Genomic DNA, 20,680 nt, shown 5'->3' with positions numbered 1-20,680 from the left:
AAAGACACAATTTGGAAACATTGATTGATATTTAATGTAGGTTTAGGTTATGTGGCTTCATATAGTTAGATATGCCGCATTTTCTTTCCAGTTTCGTTTTCAGTCAGTTTGGAACTTTTTGTGAAAATCGTATTTTATAATTTATGTTTTAAGAAGGTGTACGCTAAAGAGTTAAAGAAGTTTAGGGAGAATTAGATATAGTGTCATCTAACATGTAATTTCCGGTTTAGTAACTTAAAAAGCCGTTATGTTACTTTGTTTATTATGCCTATGACTACGTATCGGTGAGATACGAAACGCGTCAGGATTGTATGTTTTAACCGACTGAAATAAAAAGCTGTTTTTACCTACGAGTGGCTTCAGGAGTGCTTGCCGTTTTCTTCACAGGACCCCAGACTTTCATGTTTAGGGAGTTTTATCTTGGTATATAATGATATGTAGGAGATACAATGCTTTAGAGTTGGAGTATTGAGGAGATTTTTGTATATGTCATAAAAATTGCGAAATGTAGGAAAGCTTTGCGGCTTGGTACTTTGGAGTAGAAAATTGTGCATACCCATTTTAGATTCGTCAGAATGTGTATTTTCCAAAAATATATGGTTTTCTGGGGTGAACATAAATTTTTGTACTTTTGCCCCTTGAAAAATGCTGTAAATGTGGTGATTTTTCAGTATTTGGAATTCCAGAACTGATAACTCGTATGGGGTGTCTTCGTTCTGGGGCCCCTATACGCCACATACTTATGTGTACCTATGCATATTGGGCATCAAACTGTTCAGCGGACCCTGGGCTTTCATATTTAGGGTATTTTATCTTGGTATATAATGATATGTGGGAGATACAATGCTGTAGACTGGACACTTTGAGGTAATTTTTCAAAAATGTAACACATTTTTATAAAAACTGCTAACTTTAGGAAAGAATTGCAACTTGTTAGTTTGGAGTACAAATATATACCCATTTTGAACTCGTTAGAATCTGTTCTTTCCAATAAGGGGTAGTTTTTTTAGGGTAAACCTACTGTTAGTGGAATGTTTGGCCTTGAAATCAGATGTATGCAGTTTTGTGGAGCGGTGCTTTGGAAATTTGGTAGTTTACTGCTTCGGAGTTTTTGATATATCAAAGTGAAAAATCTCCATAAAACTATATAAATTTGGTATTGGCTCGTTAGGGAGACACAGAACTTTCCAAATCTGCCATGTTCTCATGCATAAAATAAATTATGTTTCTGATATATGCGTTTGTATCATGTGAAACTGTTTTTTTGTTTTTTTTTATACACTTAGAAGCCCATATATTTTTACAGGACTGGAATGACAACTAAATTCTAGCATATTTTGAAAGCTTAGGTTGTCCTGAAAAAAACTCTTGTTTTCGTGGGTAAACTAAAAGACCCCCCCGCAGGAAGGTCCCCTAAAGTGAAAGAGCAAATGTTCAAAAACAGTCTGGCAATAGAAGTTCCAACTTGGCCAAATTGGCTGGCAGTGAAAAGGTTAAAGGGAAACTATGGTGAAAATTAAAATTTAATATAAGCCTCATCCTACTGAAATAAGAAGCTTTATAAATATAATCAATTAAAAATTCTGCATTGTTTCTGAAATAATTAAGTCTATCTTCACTATCCCTCTCTCAGCATCTATTTCTATTCATTCTGTCTTCATGTGTCAGATATTTATTGACCGTTAGATCCAACATATCTTATCAGGCTTCCTTTGCTTGTAGATGTATTATAGCTCACTTAAATAATTGATTCCAGTACAACCAAAAAAAAAATAACTGCCTTTTGCACAAATTCTTCATGTAGGGAGACAGGATTTCTGGTGATTTTAATAGTGAGCTCTAATACATCTTCTAGGCAAAAGGAGCCCCCCCTCATGGGATCCCATAGGAATCTGTATTGGGTCCGCTTTTATTAAACATGTTAATTTATGGGTGGATATTGTAAGTAATGTATCGGTGTTTGCAGATAACACAAAACTATGTAGCCTAATTATTTCCATCAAAGATGTAGCCACATTGTAACAGATTTTTTAAAAATCTGTTCTTTTGAAAAATTATTTCAGTATAGGATTCAGCTCGAGCTGCGTTAAAGTGATGGTTCACCTTGAAGTTAACTTTTAGTATGGTATAGAATGACCAATTTTAAGCAACTGTTCAATTTGTTGTCTTTGTTTCTTATATAGTTTTTTAAATTATTTGCCTTCTTCTTCTGACTCTTTCCAGCTTTCATGGGGGGTCACTCACCCCATTTAAAACATAAATTCTCTGTAGGGCTAAACATTTATTGTTATTGCTACTTTTTATTCACATTTATATCCTGTCCCTCTTCTATCCATATTCCAGTCTCATATTCAAATCAATGCATGGTTGCTAGGGTAACTAGATGAAACAGCAAACTGAGAGCTGCTGAATAAAATACATTGGAACCTCAATTTTACATCTCCTGATTTTAAGTTTCCTCTCATTTTACATTGTTGTTTTGTGGTCCCACCTATATATTATGCATAACACATTTTCCTGGATTTTACAACATATTTTTTTATGGTCCCCTGAAACACGTAAAATGGGGGTTCTACTGTAACTCAAAAACCACAAATAGAAAATGAAAACCAATTGCCACTTGTATTAGGATATGACTCTCTACATCATCATAAAAGTAAATTCAAACTGATACATTTTGAAAAATTATTTGTTACAGAATCCCTTCTAGAGCTGAAGCTTGAGCTTTCTCGTTTTGCATGCTTGCATGTTAAATGCTGTTTCCAACACACGCTTTTGTTTTACGAATTTGAAACGCTCTCTACTAAAAACAAAACTATTTGTTTAATATGCATGCAAGCACAGTTAGGGTAGGACTACACAATCGTTTTCTGTGCGATCCAACGCACTGTGGAAAAATGGAGGCGTCAAGGTTCGCTGCCTCTGCATGCGACAGTCGTGTTGCATCGAATCAACACTGCAACACCATCCGACATATGTATATCTTACCTTCCGTCGCATCCAACTTGACGCCTGTGTTTTTGCGCAGCGCGTTGGATCGCACTGAAAATGCTCGTGTAGTCCTACCCTTAGAGGTAAAGCTTAGAAAACTTAAAAATAAATTGTATTTTTTTTACTAGGCATTTTCAATTTGTTTAGGGTTTTTCTTTTCCTTTTTTTTAATGGACAAGTTTACCCTAATAAAGTGTCTTATTGTAAAAGCATCTTGACATGTTTAGAACAAGCAGTCACTGTTTCTGCATTGTTTGCCGTCTCTCAATAATGCTGTAGTCAAGACTTCTTTATATCATTTGTAAAAATCTATACAAGTTTATGCAGAGGATAGTGGCAGCAGCATGCTCCTAATGATAGCATTTTCCTTCTGAGTTGAGACACGTTCATATAATTTATAGGTGTTGTCACTGACCCAATATGTCCCTCCCAACCAATTAGTACCATAGTGCCATATCCCTGTGCAGCATGCATTGGAACGTATTCAAGAATAATAGCTGTGTTGTTTATTGTGCCATTTTAGGGTAATTACACATGGGGAAAGCTGTATTGTTTTGCTCCATTAGCAATATATTGCCCAGTGTGAAATTCTGTCTCCAAAAAATGATCTGTAAATTGAGTCAGAATTTTGATTTGTTGTTAGGGTTTCCACCTGTCCGGTTTTCGTCCAGACAGCCCAGTTTTTGGCAGGGCTGTCTGGGTGAAAACTTCCTGTCCGGATTTCCAAATTAGGAAATACAGACAGGACATAAGTTAATGGCTTGGCTATCAGCTGATCGCCACGCCAACAGCCACACCCCCTGCCCGAAGTTGGGGAAACGAAAAGGTGGCAACCCTAGTTATTGTATGTATGGTTTACCGAAATTACTCCACAGATGCTTTTTGACTTTTGTGAATTTATTGCCTGTGCTCTTGCAGCTGGAGCAGATATAAAAGAAATGCAGAACAGGACTTTCCAAGAGTGTTATCGTGGTAACTTCCTCTCTCATTGGAACCATGTGTCCTTTGTCAAGAAGCCAGTTATTGCTGCTGTTAATGGCTATGCGGTGAGTTTCTTTGTAATTAATAATGCAATACAAGGGTGCAAATTGTGACATTTCTTTAATTATTTGTGAACTATTGTTGCTTTTATTTATTTTATTTCTTATGACTTTTTGCAGTAAAAGTTAGCAGTAACCCATAGCAATCAATGAGATGTTTGCTTTTAATCAGGCAACTAATAAATGCTACCTGGTGATTTGTTGCTAAAGGTTATAAGAACTGTGGTAAAGCTTTACTCCTTTTATCAGATTTGTAGCCTGGATTCCTGATTTTTTTTTTTTTTTTTTTTTTTTTATTTCAATATTTTAGCGGAAGGAATTTGATTATTCTTCTTCTTCGTGTGGGAAGCAGTGACATCTATGAAGTGCTGAATTGAAAGTGAAAGTAATTGTCTGCCCCGCCTCTATGCCACGGGCATAGAGGGAGGGGCAGACAATATTTGATTGACAGCTGAGATTTTTAAATGAGCTTACAACAGCTATGAATGCTTAAATAAAAAATGAAATTGGATTTCATGTTTAATTTGAAAAGGACTTTTATTATACAGATTTTTGTGTCTGGGTGACAGGTCCACTTTAAGTGGTAACAGAGCTAAACTCATTACCCTGTAGTGAATAACATCAGGCCCCAAAACTTATTCCTTTTATTAACACCAATATCTACTACTTCTCTTGTATCAACCAGCAATCAATGCTTAAATTATTAGAACCAGGTTTACTAAATCCCTCAATAAATGGTTTTTAACTGTGTAAACGGAAAAAATAACATTTTAGAATTCACATCTATTCTGCTTTACCAGTGCTTAATCCCAAAAGTTCCAAACCGTCTCACTTTTATATTGTGCATTCACTATATGCTTATAGTGTTCTATGGCCAAACTCTTTGTGTATGATTATATTTCCAGCAGAAACCCTAGATCAGTGATCCCCAACCAGTAGCTCGTGAGCAACATGTTGCTCTCCTATCCCTTGGATGTTGCTCCCAGTGGCCTCAAAGCAGGTGCTTATTTTTGAATTCTTGGCTTGGAGGTAAGTTTTTGGCATACAAAAACAGAAGTACTGCCAAACAGAGCATCAATGTAGGTTGACAATCCACATAAGGGCTACTAAATATCCAATCACAGCCCTTATTTGGCACCCCAAGAACACTTTTCATGCTTGTGTTGCTCCCCAGCTCCTTTTACTTCTGAATGTTGCTCACGGGTTCAAAAGGTTGAGGATCCCTGCCCTAGATGAACACTTTAAAATAGCACTCCATAGTTTATGGGAACAATAATAAGGGAAAGATAGGGTAGCAGAGGGACATCCGCCAATGAGAACAGTTAGTTATTATTGTATCAACAATAACCTTGCCCTCAAATGTAGTTTTTTCACCAGTCCACATCAGACTGTAAGGCCTACCAACATTGTCAGAATTTGGGTCTAAAAATTTTAATGTTATTTTATTTCCATTAGACTGTTTTTCATATAGGCACAGAAACCTCTCCCAGAACAGACATGCCTCAAAATGTTTTCATTTATTTTTAGCTTGGAGGAGGCTGTGAGCTTGCCATGATGTGTGACATCATATATGCTGGAGAGAAGGCACAATTTGGTCAACCAGAAATACTGCTAGGTACTATCCCAGGTATGTGCTAGAGGCTTTTTTCTCATCTTTTCCATCTTATTTTTCACAATTTCCATTTCTCTTTTGATCCCCCATCACAACTGAAATGGCATGTCAATTTGACTGACACCTTTGAATACACGGTATGAATATTTGTACCATTCACCCAGGTGATGACTTTAAGTGCAGTCTGTAGGTTGCACCCCATTAATAGTAACAGAAGAAAATCAAGGATGCACTTTTAGGACTTGCATAATAAGCCAAAATAAATCTAAGGATAAAGGTACATGCCTGTCCCACCATGAGATATACCCTTTTTTAACTTTATATTGGCTTGTTATTATACAAACATACAGTAAGGTCCATAAATATTTGGGCAGAGACAACTTTTCTAATTTTGGTTCTGTACATTACCACAATGAATTTTAAATAAAACAACTCAGATGCAGTTGAACTGCAGACTTTCAGCTTTAATTCAGTGGGTTGAACAAAAAGATTGTATAAAAATGTGAGTAACTAAAGCCTTTTTTAACACAATCCCTTCATTTCAGGGGCTCAAAAGTAATTGGACAATTGACTCAAATGCTATTTCATGGGGAGGTGTGGACAATTCCTTTGTTGTGTCATTATCAATTAAGCAGAAAAAAAATCCCTGGAGTTGATTTGAGGGGGGGGGTGCTTGTATGTGGAAGATTTTGCTGTGAACAGACAACATGAGGTCAAAGGAGCTCTCCATGCTGGTGAAACAAGCTATCCTTAAGGTGCAAAAACAGAAAAAAACATCAGAGAAATTGCTACAATATTAGGAGTGGCAAAATTGACAGTTTGGTACATCCTGAGAAAGAAAGGAAGCACTGGTGAACTCGGCAACGAAAAAAGACCTGGATGTCCACGGAAGACAACAGTGGTGGATGATCGCAGAATCATTTCCATGGTGAAGGGAAACCCCTTCACAACAGCCAAACAAGTCAACAACACTCTCCAGGAGGTAGGCGTATCGATATCCAAGTCTACCATAAAGAGAAGACTGCATTAAAGTAAATACAGAGGGTGCACTGCACGGTGCAAGCCATTAATAAGCCTCAAAAATAGAAAGGCTAGATTGGACTTTGCTAAAAAAAAAAAAAAATCTAAAAAGCCAGCACAGTTCTGGAAAAACATTTTTTGGACAGATGAAGAAGCGTTTCATAATACAGATTTGGGACAATGACCCAAAACATACAGCCAAAGCAACCCAGAAGTTTATTAAAGCAAAGAAGTGGAATATTCTTAAATGGCCAATTCTGTCACCTGATCTGAACCCAATTGAGCATGCATTTCACTTTTTGAACACTAAACTTAAGGCAGAAAGGGTCACAAACAAACAGCAAATGAAAGCCGATGCAGTAAAGTCCTGGCAGAGCGTTAAAAACTAGGAAACCCAGAATCTGGTGGTGTCTATGAGTTCAAGATTTCAGGCTGTCATTGCCAGCAAAGGGTTTTCAACCAAGTATTCAAAATGAACAGTTTATTTATTTAATTTGTCAAATTACTTTTGCACCCCTGAATTGAGTTGTTTACTTTAAAACTTATTGTGGTAATGTACAGAACCGAAATTAGAAAAAAGTTGTCTCTGCCCAAATATTTATGGACCTAACTGTATTTATTATTGACAAGAAAAATGCACTTCTGTCTAGAAAAAACGAAGTACTCCTGAGTACATTTTTCCACAGGAAACTCAACATATTAATTTGATGTATATTTCCGCTGCACTGCTGAAGTTGTATATACTTGACTTTACCAAAGGGGACCTCTCCGAGTTTACACACTCCCTGTTAGCTGCTCCAATCGGGTGCTCAGTCCGCAGCGTCCCCGCTGCTGAAACTCACAAACATCAAAAAGGAAGGACGGCACTCCGGTGCATGGAATATGCTTTTATTCCAGATTCATACAAGGATCCTACGCGTTTCGGGAATCACTCCCTTAATCATAGGCATACATCCTGAGCCAAACAGACAGGTTATATACAAAACGTAGATAGCGGCCCCTACTGGGCACAATATAGTAATGCAGTTAAAACACACGTACTTTATTAACATTGTAAAAACAGTCTACTAAAGGTAAAAACCTCGTTTTCCATATAAAACCTTACTGTAATCAGAAAAAACAACAATCCTTGTATAGATGTGTGTATCTTGCTTAAATTTAAACCCTGAAGAATGGGTAGCTGGTAATTAGTTCATTAATAATTAGTAATCGACTACCTGGGGTAAACCTTTGTTCAAATGTATAGATAATAGATATATGAGTATTCAAATTTTACCTTACTTTACTTTATTTATATTTTTTGATGATTCTCTATTTAAAGTAAAGTAAGGTAAAATTTGAATACTCATATATATCTTATCTATACATTTGAACAAAGGTTTACCCCAGGTAGTCGATTACTAATTATTAATGAACTAATTACCAGCTACCCATTCTTCAGGGTTTAAAGCAAGATACACACATCTATACAAGGATTGTTGTTTTTTCTGATTACAGTAAGGTTTTATATGGAAAACGAGGTTTTTACCTTTAGTAGACTGTTTTTACAATGTTAATAAAGTACTTGTGTTTTAGCTGCATTACTATATTGTGCCCAGTAGGGGCCACTATCTACGTTTTGTATATAACCTGTCTGTTTGGCTCAGGATGTATGCCTATGATTAAGGGAGTGATTCCCGAAACGCGTAGGGCGTTGGATCCTTGTATGAATCTGGAATAAAAGCATATTCCATGCACCGGAGTGCCGTCCTTCCTTTTTGATGTTTATGAAGTTGTATATAACTATATATTAACAATTGTCTTTTTTTTTTTTTTTTTTTTTTTTTTAAGTTATTAACCTCACCAACGGCATGTGACACTCCTCCCCGAGGATTAACTTTATGGACAGTTGTAGTAAAAAAAAAAAAAAGAATATTCCTAGTGAAACACCTTCAAATAATTCCCAATACACACGAGCCATGAATATCCTGTAGATTATATTCTAATATGTTTAGTGATGTAATTTATGTCGCACTGAAACTTGAGTATTATAATAAATAATATACCCTGTTCTGTCCTCACTACGTGTGTGTATCTTGACATGCAGCTAAACTCCTTCATTAATCCACTGACACGGATTATTGAGTTTCAGTTTTATTAACAAGCGAAGGTGTAAAACTAGGGAAGATAGAAAATGACAGTGCTTAGTAAGCTGTACAATACATCATTGCACGCACTGCACTTTACTATTTATTCTAATTTTCCTGTGATTGTTCAAACTTAGAGGACAATCGGGTATTCACTCAAGTCTGTATATTTAAATTTGTAATTTTAATAGGGAAATGAAGAGGGCTACACGGTAGCTTATATTGTGACTGTTCTAGTTTCATTGATCAAGCTGGGAACTTTTCCTTCTTTTCTTATATTGTGATTTACTAAGTACTGACTGAGGTCAGACCCCTGCTTGAATCCTAAGGATAAAAACCTTAAAATAAACAAAGGGATCTTTGATGTGATTTTAATCTGCATATGTAACCTGTTATAAAACTTGTATAAAGGTATTAACAAGTAAATAATGATCTGCCTTTATAGATCAGGCTTGGGGAATGAGTAATACCTACCAACGATACTACCATGAGGCTGGATGGGGTAGGATTACTGTAGATAGTGATGTGCTTGCTGTGAACACTATGGCAGCTACAGTGTTCATTTCCTGGTATTACACAGGGTCACATGGGAAGGTTATGGTGTCCTAAGAAGAACATTTCTATAATAGTGAACAAACCATACAAATGAATGCCAAGGTGATGCAATACAAACGATAAAATAGTGCTGGACGCATAACACTCCCCGTCTGATATTGAAAGATATCATCCGTTTTCTGTTTCTCTGGAAGAGAGTTATAAGACCAGTTCAGATATGGGTCTCATTCTGCCTTGAGACCCTGACCTCCACCTTTCGTACTTTTCCCATCCTCACTTGGCCTCTAGGAAGGATTACCAGAGTGTTCCCATTTGTTTCTCTTAGCTTGAGAGTCTTTCACAAGAATAATGTTGCCAGGTTCCATGTTCTTTTCTCATGTCGTCTAAAGGGAGACACAGGGACTCTTGGGGTTTAAGCTCCACCCTCCAGGAGGCAGGACACTTATATTAAAATTAAGGGGGAGTGCCCAGATACTGGCTTAACCCCACACACTGTAGCAATCCCTCAGTTTTTAATTGTCCTGCTTCAAGGAGGATGGATACCAGCTTAAAGACAGAATCATATCTATGGGGTGTCACCAGGGCAGGACTGCCTGTTCCTTTGGAGTGAACCCCCCCCTTGAGGGATTTCTCACCGGGGTCATATTTCTAGTCCTCTAGGCTATATCCGACCTGCACAGAAAAATTCCTGCAACCCATTAGGGACAGCAGATTTTCTGACCGGTGAGCCATCCGTGAGTATGATCCGTTATTCATGCTTGTTTATCTGGATTGCTCTCCCCTCCCACTCCAGCCCAAGCCTGCTGCATCCTCAACAGCCGTTCAGCTAGTAAGTGCTCCGACAGTCTCCCTCACAAACAGGCTGTGTGTGCGTTGCGCGCCAACTCTCCTGTGCGCAGTGGAATGCATCGCGCTGATGCATTCCAGGCTCCATTTTGATTTCGTAGGCGGGAAGTTTTTTCCAGGCACCATTTTCAGCTTTTAATAGCTGACGCATACTCCCCTACTCCTCTCCTTCACTGTGCCAGCAGCGCTGCTTCTTGATCCGGAGACACAGGAGACATCTTGGCTCTTGGGAATAGCGCTCATCTCCCTTCAGGCAGCAGTATATGGGTTTACTTCACCTGGGTCCCTTGCCCAAAGCACCCTTACCTGACAGCCATCCCTTCAGCAGGTACCTCAGCCACTGCTAGCATGGCAGAAGGTAAGTCAGGGGGACTTTTTCCTCAGGGTTGGGGGGAGAGCACCAGCAGAACAGGTGACCTTCTTTACCTGCAAAAACTGCCAACTAAAAATCCCTGGGGGCCAGGCTAACCCGTTCTGCAGATCTTGCTCATTGGGCAGGAGCCACCCCAATGGTCCCTGAATCTGGGGAACCTGCACAGGATTTTGCTGCAATGGATGGCAGGCACTTCTTCAGAACCTCCTGCCCCCCTATGGGCCATTCAGCTTTCCCAGTCCCTGGCATCCCTGCAGGGCCTTCCATCCATTGCCAATAATTTGGCCAAAGCCCTAGCCAAGCTAGGCCATAAAACCAGTGGAAAGCGCAAAAGGCTTCCCAGCTCCAAGGGTGACGCTGACACCCATAACCCCTCTGACGTCTCGTCAGCTGAAGAGGACGTTTCTCATTCAGAGGGGGAACTTCCACCTTCTGATGTCTCCTCAGAAGCAGAAGAGGAAAATGAGGAAGAGTCTAGGAACAAGGAGCTTCCTCACGACATAGATGGTATCATCAAGGGGGTGATGGACGTGCTTAAAATCGGACAGACACCAGAACAACAGGCTTCATCGACAAACCTGTTCAAGAGAAAACACAAATCCTCTGCATGCTTTCCTTCGCATGACCAACTACTCAACATAATAAATGAAGAATGGAACTCGCCGGAGCGAGAAGTTCCAAGCTACACAGAAATTTTCAAAATCATATCCATTTCCCAAAGACTTGGTGGAAAGATGGTCCATGCCCCCAACAGTGGATGCACCAGTCTCGAGACTATCCAAATCCACAGCGTTACCAGTCACTGACGCCGCAGCCTTCAAAGTCCCATCCGACAGACATCTAGAAGGATTCCTAAGGGCAGTCTACTCATCTGCCTCTTGCTTCAGCTTGGGTAGCGAGAGCCATACAGGCATGGGCCGAATCCCTCATTACAGATATTCAAGATGGCGTCCCAAGAACAGACCTCATGTCTTCCGCACAGTCCGAGACGGAAGCTTACTTGTGCGACGCCACTCTGGACATAGCACAGATTACCGCATGCACATCAGCGCTGTCCGCAGCCCTGCAGAACACTCTGGCTGAAGAACTGGTCAGCGAATATCCGTTCCAAGAAATCCCTCACCTCTCTACCCTTCAAGGGACCGCGACTATTTGGTGAGGAGCTCGAAAAGATAATCTCACAGGCCACGGGGGGGGGGGGAAGCACCTTCCTTCCCCAAAAGAAAAACAGACCCACGACTTCGTCCAGGAGTGGAAATTTTTTTCGTGGCCACAGTGGATGTTTTTCCAGATGAAACAGTCCTCCCCAACGTTCCCAGTTTCACTCTAAACCAAGCGACAAGTGGCGAGCATCATGGAAGAGCAACAAGTTCCACAGCCAACAAGTCCACTTCAGGCTGACGGGTCACCCCCTCCGGGGTCACTGCAACCATTAGGGGGAAGATTGCTAAGGTTCCGGGAGGTGTGGAAACCATACTCATCAGACGCTTGGGTAACCAAAATCATTTCTGAGGGTTATCACCTGGATTTCGCCTCCCCCCCCCAGAAAATTCCTTGTGTCCAGAGTTCCTTCCAACCCAACCAGGGCCCGAGCCTTCTTGGACTGCATTACAAGCATGGAACAGAATGGAGTGATCATTCCAGTTCCCCCGTCAGAAACATTTTGCAGATTTTACTCCAATCTGTTCCTGGTTCCAAAGAAGGACGGTTCATTCAGGTCCAATACTGGTTCATCCGACCAATATTGGACCTGAAATACCTCAACAAACACATACGGTCAGTCCGGTTCAAAATGGAGACCCTCCGGTCAGTCATTCGAGGAATGGAACCAGGTCAACTGATGATGTCCCTCGACATCAGAGATGCGTATATCTCCACGTACCAACCTGGCCTCCTCACCACCGTTTTCTCTGATCCGCATTCAGGATTCTCCACTACTAATTTGTGGCACTCCCATTCGGCCTATCCTCTGCCCCCAGAGTGTTCACCAAACTCATGGCAGTGACGGCAGCAACACTACGACTTCAAGGAATCTCGGTTACTCCTTACCTAGACAATCTTCTGCTGAAGGCCACAACACTAGAGAAGAGCAGAAGGGACATTCAACAAGTGATTTCACTGCTTCAGAGTTTCGGGTGGACCATCAATTGGAACAAATCCAGCATGACACCCAGTCACCAGATTTTGTTCCTGGGCCTCCAATTCAATACACTAACTCAATGTGTCTCATTACCCCTGGACAAGCAGAGGAAGATAAGTGAACAAGTCAATCTTCTCCTTTGCAACCAGCGCCCCATAGTCCATCTTGCGATGAGGGTACTGGGACTGATGGTCTCATCCATTGAAGCGGTACCCTTTGCTCAGATACATTTGAGACCACTGCAGGCCAACATCCTTTCATGATGGAAAGGAGGTCCTCTACAACAAGCAACAAGAGAATAGCTTCTCTGGTGGCTGAATCACCAAAACCTAGCCACAGGACAGTCCTGGGCAACTCCAGACTGGACCGTGATAACAACAGACGCAAGTCTTCTAGGGTGGGGTGCAACTTGGAACAGCCTGTCAGTACAAAGTCCATGGTCTCCCAAAGAAACAAGGCTCGACATAAACATTCTAGAACTGCAGGCGGTAAAACTAGCCCTAAGACATTGGTCCCCCTACTCAGAGACAAGTCGGTCTGAGTACAAACCAGCAACTCGACCACAGTCGCGTACATAAACCGACAAGGAGGTACCCGCAGCAAAGCGTCTCTAGCGGAAGCAGAACAAATCCTAGCCTGGGCGGAACTCAGTGAGGATATCCGCAATCCACATTCCGGGAGTAGCCCACACGCAAGCAGACTTTCTCAGTTGGAACCAGCTGGATCTGGGAGAATGGGAACTTCATCCCGAAGTGTTTGCGGACCTAGTGAAGAGGTGGGGACGTCCTCAAGTCGATCTCATGGCATCCAAAACCAATCGCCTGATTTTTTTCACTCGTTACCGGGACCCGACGGGAGTGGATGCCATGACCCAAGTCTGGAAGTTCAATCTAGCTGACATTTTCCCTCCATTTCCAATGCTTCCATAGGTTCTGAAGAAAATCATGCAATGACTGCACAACAGTCATAGCTCCGTATTGGCCCAGGAGAACGCGGTTTACGGATCTTCAGGATTTGTCCATGGCACAACCAGTTTGCCTTCCACCAAGGAACGACCTTCTCCAGCAGGGCCCCATAGTTCACCACAACCCGTGACTGTTCGCTTTGACGGGATGGCTGTTGAGGCGGCCATTTGGAGACAAAAGGGCATAGCAGAAGACGTCATTTCCACTATGCTAAAGTCATGCAAAACCACATCATCTAGAGCTTACCACAGGGTGTGGCGCAGCTATTGGAACTGGTGCAAGGAGGCGGATCTATCCTTCCATGAATGCGACAGTCCTAGGATTCTATCCTTCCTACAGAAAGGCCTCCAACTAGATCTTAAGATAAGTTCCCTGAAGGTCCAAGTCTCGGCCCTCTCTGTTCTCTTCCAGACTCGTCTAGCACTAGACTATTCAGTCCGTACCTTTCTACAGGGAGTAGCAAACATCGTTCCACCATTTCGATCTCTGATTCCAGGATGGAATCTCAATCTCGTTTTGGAGGCTCTCCTTGATCCTCCCTTTGAACCTCTGTGAGTCATCTCCGAACAGTGGCTTACCTGGAAAGTTGCCTTCCTTGTAGCCATCTCATCTGCATGTCGGGTCTCAGAACTTAGTGCCTTATCTTGTGATCCATCAGTACTGCCTTATCCTTCTGGAAAACTAGCAGTGAAGACAGTGCCTTCCTTCCTCCCTAAGGTCGTGTCATTGTTCCACGTGAACCAAGAGATTGTGGTTCCATCCCTCTGTCCAGAACCCAAGAATGACAAGGAATGTCGACTTCACAGTCTAGATGTGGTCAGAGCACTTCGCTGGTATCTTGAACGCTCTAAGTCATTTTGACGCTCTCAGGCCCTCTTCGTAATTCCGTCTGGGCCTCGGCGGGCCATGGCAGCTTCCAAGACTACCATCGCACGTTGGATCAGAGAAATCAGCAGACAAGCTTATCTAGCTAAGGGCAGAACTCCTCCTACAAATATTTGAGCTCAGTCCACAAGATCCTTGGGAGCTTCCTGGGCATGGCGCAACTTGGCCTCTTTGGACCAGATCTGCAGAGCAGCCACTCGGTTCATACATTACTAAATTCTACAGCCTGGACACGTTCTCCACAGCCGAAGCCGCATTCGGCCGCAAAGTCATCAGATTTCGCTCCCACCCTGCTGTCTGGGGCTGCTTTGTAAAGTCCCCAAGAGTCCCTGTGTCCCCCTTTAGATGACCGAGAAAACAGGATTTTTTGATACTCCCCAGTAAATCCTTTTCTCTGTAGTCGATAGGGGGACACGGGGCTTCCCAATCCTGAGCGAAATGTTGACCCTGTTGGTCTTATGGAAAAGTTTTCCTGGTTTACCAGTTCTGCAAGTTGAGATTTTTTTTTTTATACAATTTATCTTTCAGCAGTCTCTTTGGTACAAACTGAGGGATTGCTACAGTGTTTGGAGTTAAGCCCCCTGGGCACGCCCCCTTAATTTTAATTTTATTATTTATGTCCTGCCTCCTGGAGGGTGGAGCTTAAACCCCAAGAGTCCCTGTGTCGTCCTATCGACTACAGAGAAAAGCATTTAATGGTGAGTATCAAAAAAATCCTGTTTTTGTCGGTCTGCCACTTCCTGGACTGTAAAGTGCAGATGTACTGTTTCTTCCATTTGTCCCAGAAAGTATTTGCAAGACTCTGAACTTGCCTCCACTGGCGTTTGTGTAAGTCTTTGGTGTCAAACTCGCCAGTAGGAGCTTCAATTGCACTGACTTTCTGGGTGAGCAAGGTTGATGGTGTAAGGATGAAGGGATCCTCAGGATCATTGGATACCGAGGGTCAACGGTCTAGCGTTCATGATAGCAAATACTTCAGCTATGAAGGTGGTAAGAGTCTCATGAGTAAGCCTTGTTGACCCTTCTTGTAAGAACATAGAATCAAGAATTCTCAAACACCTCCCATGTGGGAAGAATGAGGGTGGTTGAATGTCCATGTACAACCTTGGTCAGGCAGGTACCTTTAAACAATGTTGCTGTCTGTTTGAAGGAATTCTTTTTTTTTTTTTTTAAATCTTTATTTATTTTTTGTCAAGCTGAAAAGACATTACAGCAATTGCACATTTTATCAAAAACATAGCATATAAGCCTAACATTGCTAAAACATGTTACGTATGTTGCTATTTTTAATATCTCTTGCATATTAATAGAGAATCACAGACATAGGCTAAGCAATATATCTTTCCATAACAGACAGATCTGTCTTCGGTACGCTGTCAGTAATATGCAATCTTTGCATTGTGCAACAATGATCAAAAATTATGTAAAGGGAGATCAGAAAAGGGGGGGGGGGAAACAGTCCAGGCTTGGCTATACACCCTGAAAAAGCATCGGGTCACAATAGAGCGTGAACATTTTGACATTACAGATATAATTAGGTGAGACAAAATTACCAAATTAGGCAAACAGATGTAAATATTGGCAAACATGGTTTGTTCCAAGAGATAGCCCTGTCATGGTCTGGCAGAGAGCAGCCAACTTAGTCATCGGGTCTAACTTCTGTCCACCATTCAGATATAGTAGGCACTGACGAAGATTTCCATTTGCGTGGAATCAGGATTTTTGCAGCATTCAACGCATATTGAGCCAAGGATTTATTGATTGCTGCCACCGTCATCTCAATATCCAGTTTAAGCTGGTCCTTACATATAGACAGAATTAGCGTCCAATATTCCAAAAAATATGGAGCATTGTGCCCTGACCAAGTCCACAACACCAGCAGATATCCGAGACCCCTGGGAAGATTTTGCTCAATTTGGTAGGGGCATTATACCATCTCGTCAGAATCTTATAGTTGCTTTCCAAGATGCGACAACTCCTAGGACCAGTACAAGATTTGAGGATCATCTCTTCTTGTTGCTGTTCAGAAAACGGATGGTTAAGTGCGTAGCCCCATTTTGCCAGATGTGGTTGTGGAGGCAGTCGCTCATCTGTACCTGTTAAAAGTATCCGGTAGATGGATGAAATATTACGTCTGACCGGAGCTGCTTGATAACACAGGGTTTCAAATGCTGTAAGAATAGAGGTGCCCATGGTCAGTGGGAGCTTGGGGCGAATGAAACTCGCCAATTGTTGGTATCGAAAGAGTTCTGCCGCAGGTAGATGCAATGACTCTTTGATTTGCGCCCATTGGGGTAAAATTCCTTTGGGGCATAAATGAACAATTTGTGTAATCGTGCCTTGTTGCCAAAGAGACAGCCCTTAGATAGACCTGGAGGGAAGTCAGCATTATGTATAAGAGGCGTCAGCAGGGATTTCGCCGAAATAAGACCGTTTTTTGTCCTGAACATATCCCAAACTTTGCGAGCATAGGTAGAAAGGTGATGTGTTAAATCAGTATTCCGATTTTGTGGAGATAGCCAAGGGAGAAGTTGCAAAGGCTGTGTTGTGAAGGTTTGCTGTATAGAGACCCAGGCTTTAGAGTGGCCATGGTAAGTCCAATCCAAAATCCTTAGCAATACACTTGCCTGATGATACTTGCTGAAATCCGTTAAACCAGTACCCCCTTTAGATTTAGGGTGCGTGAGAATTTCAAATTTTATACGAGGGTTTTTGTTATTCTATACAACGTTCCGGATCAAGGAGTTCAAAAGTTTGAAGAAATCGGGCGGAGGTTTCATCGGAAGGGCCTGAAACACATATAGCAATCGTCGAAGAATATTCATTTTTATTGTATTAACTCTGCCAAACCATGACAACGCCTTATTGGACCAATCATTCAAGTCACTCTTGATAGTCTGTAACAAGAAAGGTAATTAATACGAGCCCAGTCTGCGAAATATACAAGTCTTTTGCCCATTTAAAGGGAAACTGATCCATAAGTGCCATAAAAGTAGTATGATGTTAAGTGCGCTTGACTTATTGTAATTTATCTTAAAATCACTTAACCTGCTAGTGTTTTATTTCTAGCAACAAAGTGGGCAGCATGACAGTAGGTTGTGTGAGCGTGAAAAGCAAATCATCTGCGTATGCACATATTTTGTGTTGTATCTTGCCATCTGAAATACCATGGATATTAGGATTATTTCTTATTTTACACAATAGAGGCTCCAAAGATAATATAAACAGAAGGGGCGACAAAGGGCATCCCTGCTTGGTACCATTATGAAGTGAGAGAGATTCTGAGAGAGTTATTTATCTTGATTTTAGCAGTCAACTCCGTATATAGGGACGTGATCCATTTCATGACATTTGTGCCCATGCCTATATACTGAAGACATTGGAATATATAACCCCATCTTACCCTGTCAAACGCCTTTTCGGCATCGGTGGACAGGAGAAAGGGGGGCCCGATGGTTTGTAGCCAAAGCAATAATATTACCAATTTTGTTTAAATTATCTCTTGCTTCCCTACGAGGGAGAAACCCTGCTTGATCTAAATGTATGAGTTGAGCTAAACCAGGTTTGAGACGTGTTGCAATGATTTTGGACATTAATTTGACATCGTTATTAATTAAGGAAATTGGCCTATAACTGGTGGGGGAAGCAGGGTCCTTTCCTTTTTTAGTATAAGACTAATATGTATATTTTCAGGAACGCTGCGTATGCGAATATTACCTCTCCTACTCTTGTTCTCTAAGTCCTCCGTGTGCCTTCTTTGATCTAATATGGCCTGATCATGTTTGAGGATAGATTTGGTGTTAGCATTTGTATCAGAGCCTATCTTAGTTAGCCTGTCCTCCAAATCATCAAGCGAGTCCTGGATCAAAATTATATCCTGCTTGAGGGCTGCCGTCTCAGAAAATATCGTGTTCTTAAAGGACCAGTAACATCAAAAATTTTTGTTAAAAAATTCATTAGTATACAACGAAAAATAAACACCAAGACAAATTAAACTTTTAAATAGCAAAGCCTTTATTAAGAAATAACTTACATATACTCCACTTCCTGTCCTCCTCAGAAACGGCGAAAAGGCGACCATCCATCCTGCAGTGTTTGATTTCTCCTCCCTGGCAATTCTACTGACAGCAGCGTTTTGGCTGGTGGAGCAGGGTTTGTGCTGGCTGTTCGGATCCCTCTGGGGAAGGCTTCTCTCGCTTTCTTTGGTATCTTGGCTGCTACCTAGAAGTGTCTCTCCTTCTTGAACTTTGCCTTGTGGCCCCTGGAATGTCCCCTGGAATGCCGCTTGGTGACCCGTGCTACTTTGCGGATGGCCGACCTAGCAGCGGTGGGTTTCTTTCTGTGCTTCCGGCTCAGCGTCTGCAGGTCTGAACGAGCCGTGATGTGAGCAGTTCCTCTCCGCAAGCTTGTGAATCGGCACCAGTTGGCTGTACCGGCCCGACGGTTTCTTCTTCCTCTTCTTTTCTGGCTGCTGCGGAAGATGCTGCGCACGGAATGAGTGGCGCACGGGAGAATCGCGTAGTGGTCAGTCAGGCACGGAAGCTCCCGTACAAACGCGCCCATGGGGAGCTTTGTGCGGCAAGGTGCTGTGCGCTCAGTTCCCGTTTGCGAAGTGTGCACAGGCATAAGAAACCCACCGCTGCTAGGTCGGCCATCCGCAAAGTAGCACGGGTCACCAAGCGGCATTCCAGGGGCAAAGTTCAAGAAGGAGAGACACTTCTAGGTAGCAGCCAAGATACCAAAGAAAGCGAGAGAAGCCTTCCCCAGAGGGATCCGAACAGCCAGCACAAACCCTGCTCCACCAGCCAACACGCTGCTGTCAGTAGAATTGCCAGGGAGGAGAAATCAAACACTGCAGGATGGATGGTCGCCTTTTCGCCGTTTCTGAGGAGGACAGGAAGTGGAGTATATGTAAGTTATTTCTTAATAAAGGCTTTGCTATTTAAAAGTTTAATTTGTCTTGGTGTTTATTTTTCGTTGTATACTAATGAATTTTTTAACAAAAATTTTTGATGTTACTGGTCCTTTAAGATCAGTGCCCCAGTTTTGTAAGTCGGATTTTTGTGGCAATTGGGCTAGTATAGCAAGAATCCCTTTTAGGTTCCCGCTTACCTCAGGGGCGTCGTCAGTCATTGCGCAGTCATCCGGACTTGTACTATGTGCGTCCGCCATATTGTTTTCCACCTGTTGTTCGGCTAACTCCTGAGACCGTGGAAAAAATTGTTTAATGCCACCAGTGAGCACCGAGTCTTTGAGCTTAGTGGAACCTGAGGATGTGGTCACCTTGCCATGCTTCCCCATCTCGTTTTAACATGCAGGATCAGCTTGCTAACGATCGGCAGTATGGAGCTCCACACAAACACGTCTCACTCGCCCCTCGAAGGAATTCTTAGCTCTTTTGCAGGCTCCTATGAAACTAGTCCCTCTATTGGAGTAGCGTGAAAGTGGCAATTCATGTCAAGGTGGAGAAACCATCCCTGAACAGAGGCGGGGGGCCTTCGATACATCTCACATCTGTACCCCGGCAGTTTCAGAATACTTCACAAATCCATTTGTGCAACTCTCACAAGTAAAACCTGTTTTTATGAGTTGCATGACACATAAATAATCCTATCATAGTAACTACACAGAATCAACACCTCTGTGAATTTCAGATGTCACCTCTCTGAAGAGTTGCAGTGTGCCATTGTGATTGGATTGGTGGAAGAGTTTATATGCCGAAAACTTCCCACACCAGTCAGTTGAACTGAAGAAGCTGCTCAGATGAGCAGTGAAACATCTTCAATAATTAAGTCTAGTTGCTTATTTTTGAATTACTTGTATTAGATATACCATGACCTGGATGAATGAAAATCTTCATAGTCATGTCAGAGTAGATGTTTTTCACTGTGCCTCGAATTGAGATAAATCTCCTCAGAGCATTGATAAAGCTGGAAGTATCCAAGGATTTGGTGACTTCTAGATGAACTGCCTGACACTTAGGCAAGTAAACATAACATAACTGCCCAGCGTTTGCTGTTAGCGTGACCTCCTCTAGTATATTGTGAAGTCACAGACCTGACTGACCTGGACAAGAAAGACGGTTATGTGAGAATGCTGTTTATAGGCTCAGTATTCAATACCATCA

The 20,680-nt window shown here is 41.9% G+C and overlaps 1 protein-coding gene across 2 annotated transcripts in view; it reads left to right on the top strand.

The window, feature by feature from the left end:
* The window catches only part of echs1.L (enoyl-CoA hydratase, short chain, 1, mitochondrial L homeolog), a 172,339-nt gene that overhangs the window by 23,992 nt on the left and 127,667 nt on the right, over positions 1-20,680 (top strand). The window contains exons 3-4 of one of the 2 annotated variants that reach the window (XM_018224612.2): positions 3,910-4,037; positions 5,559-5,658. The exons of the other annotated variant lie outside the window; for it this stretch is intronic. Of the exons in view, the coding sequence (XP_018080101.1) occupies positions 3,910-4,037; positions 5,559-5,658 (228 nt within the window). The remainder of the gene's footprint in view (positions 1-3,909; positions 4,038-5,558; positions 5,659-20,680) is intronic. 2 annotated transcript variants of the gene reach the window in all.

The sequence above is a fragment of the Xenopus laevis genome, chromosome 7L, assembly GCF_017654675.1.
Source record: "Xenopus laevis strain J_2021 chromosome 7L, Xenopus_laevis_v10.1, whole genome shotgun sequence".
NCBI lineage: Eukaryota > Metazoa > Chordata > Amphibia > Anura > Pipidae > Xenopus > Xenopus laevis.
This window is presented reverse-complemented; position numbering and strand designations above follow the sequence as displayed.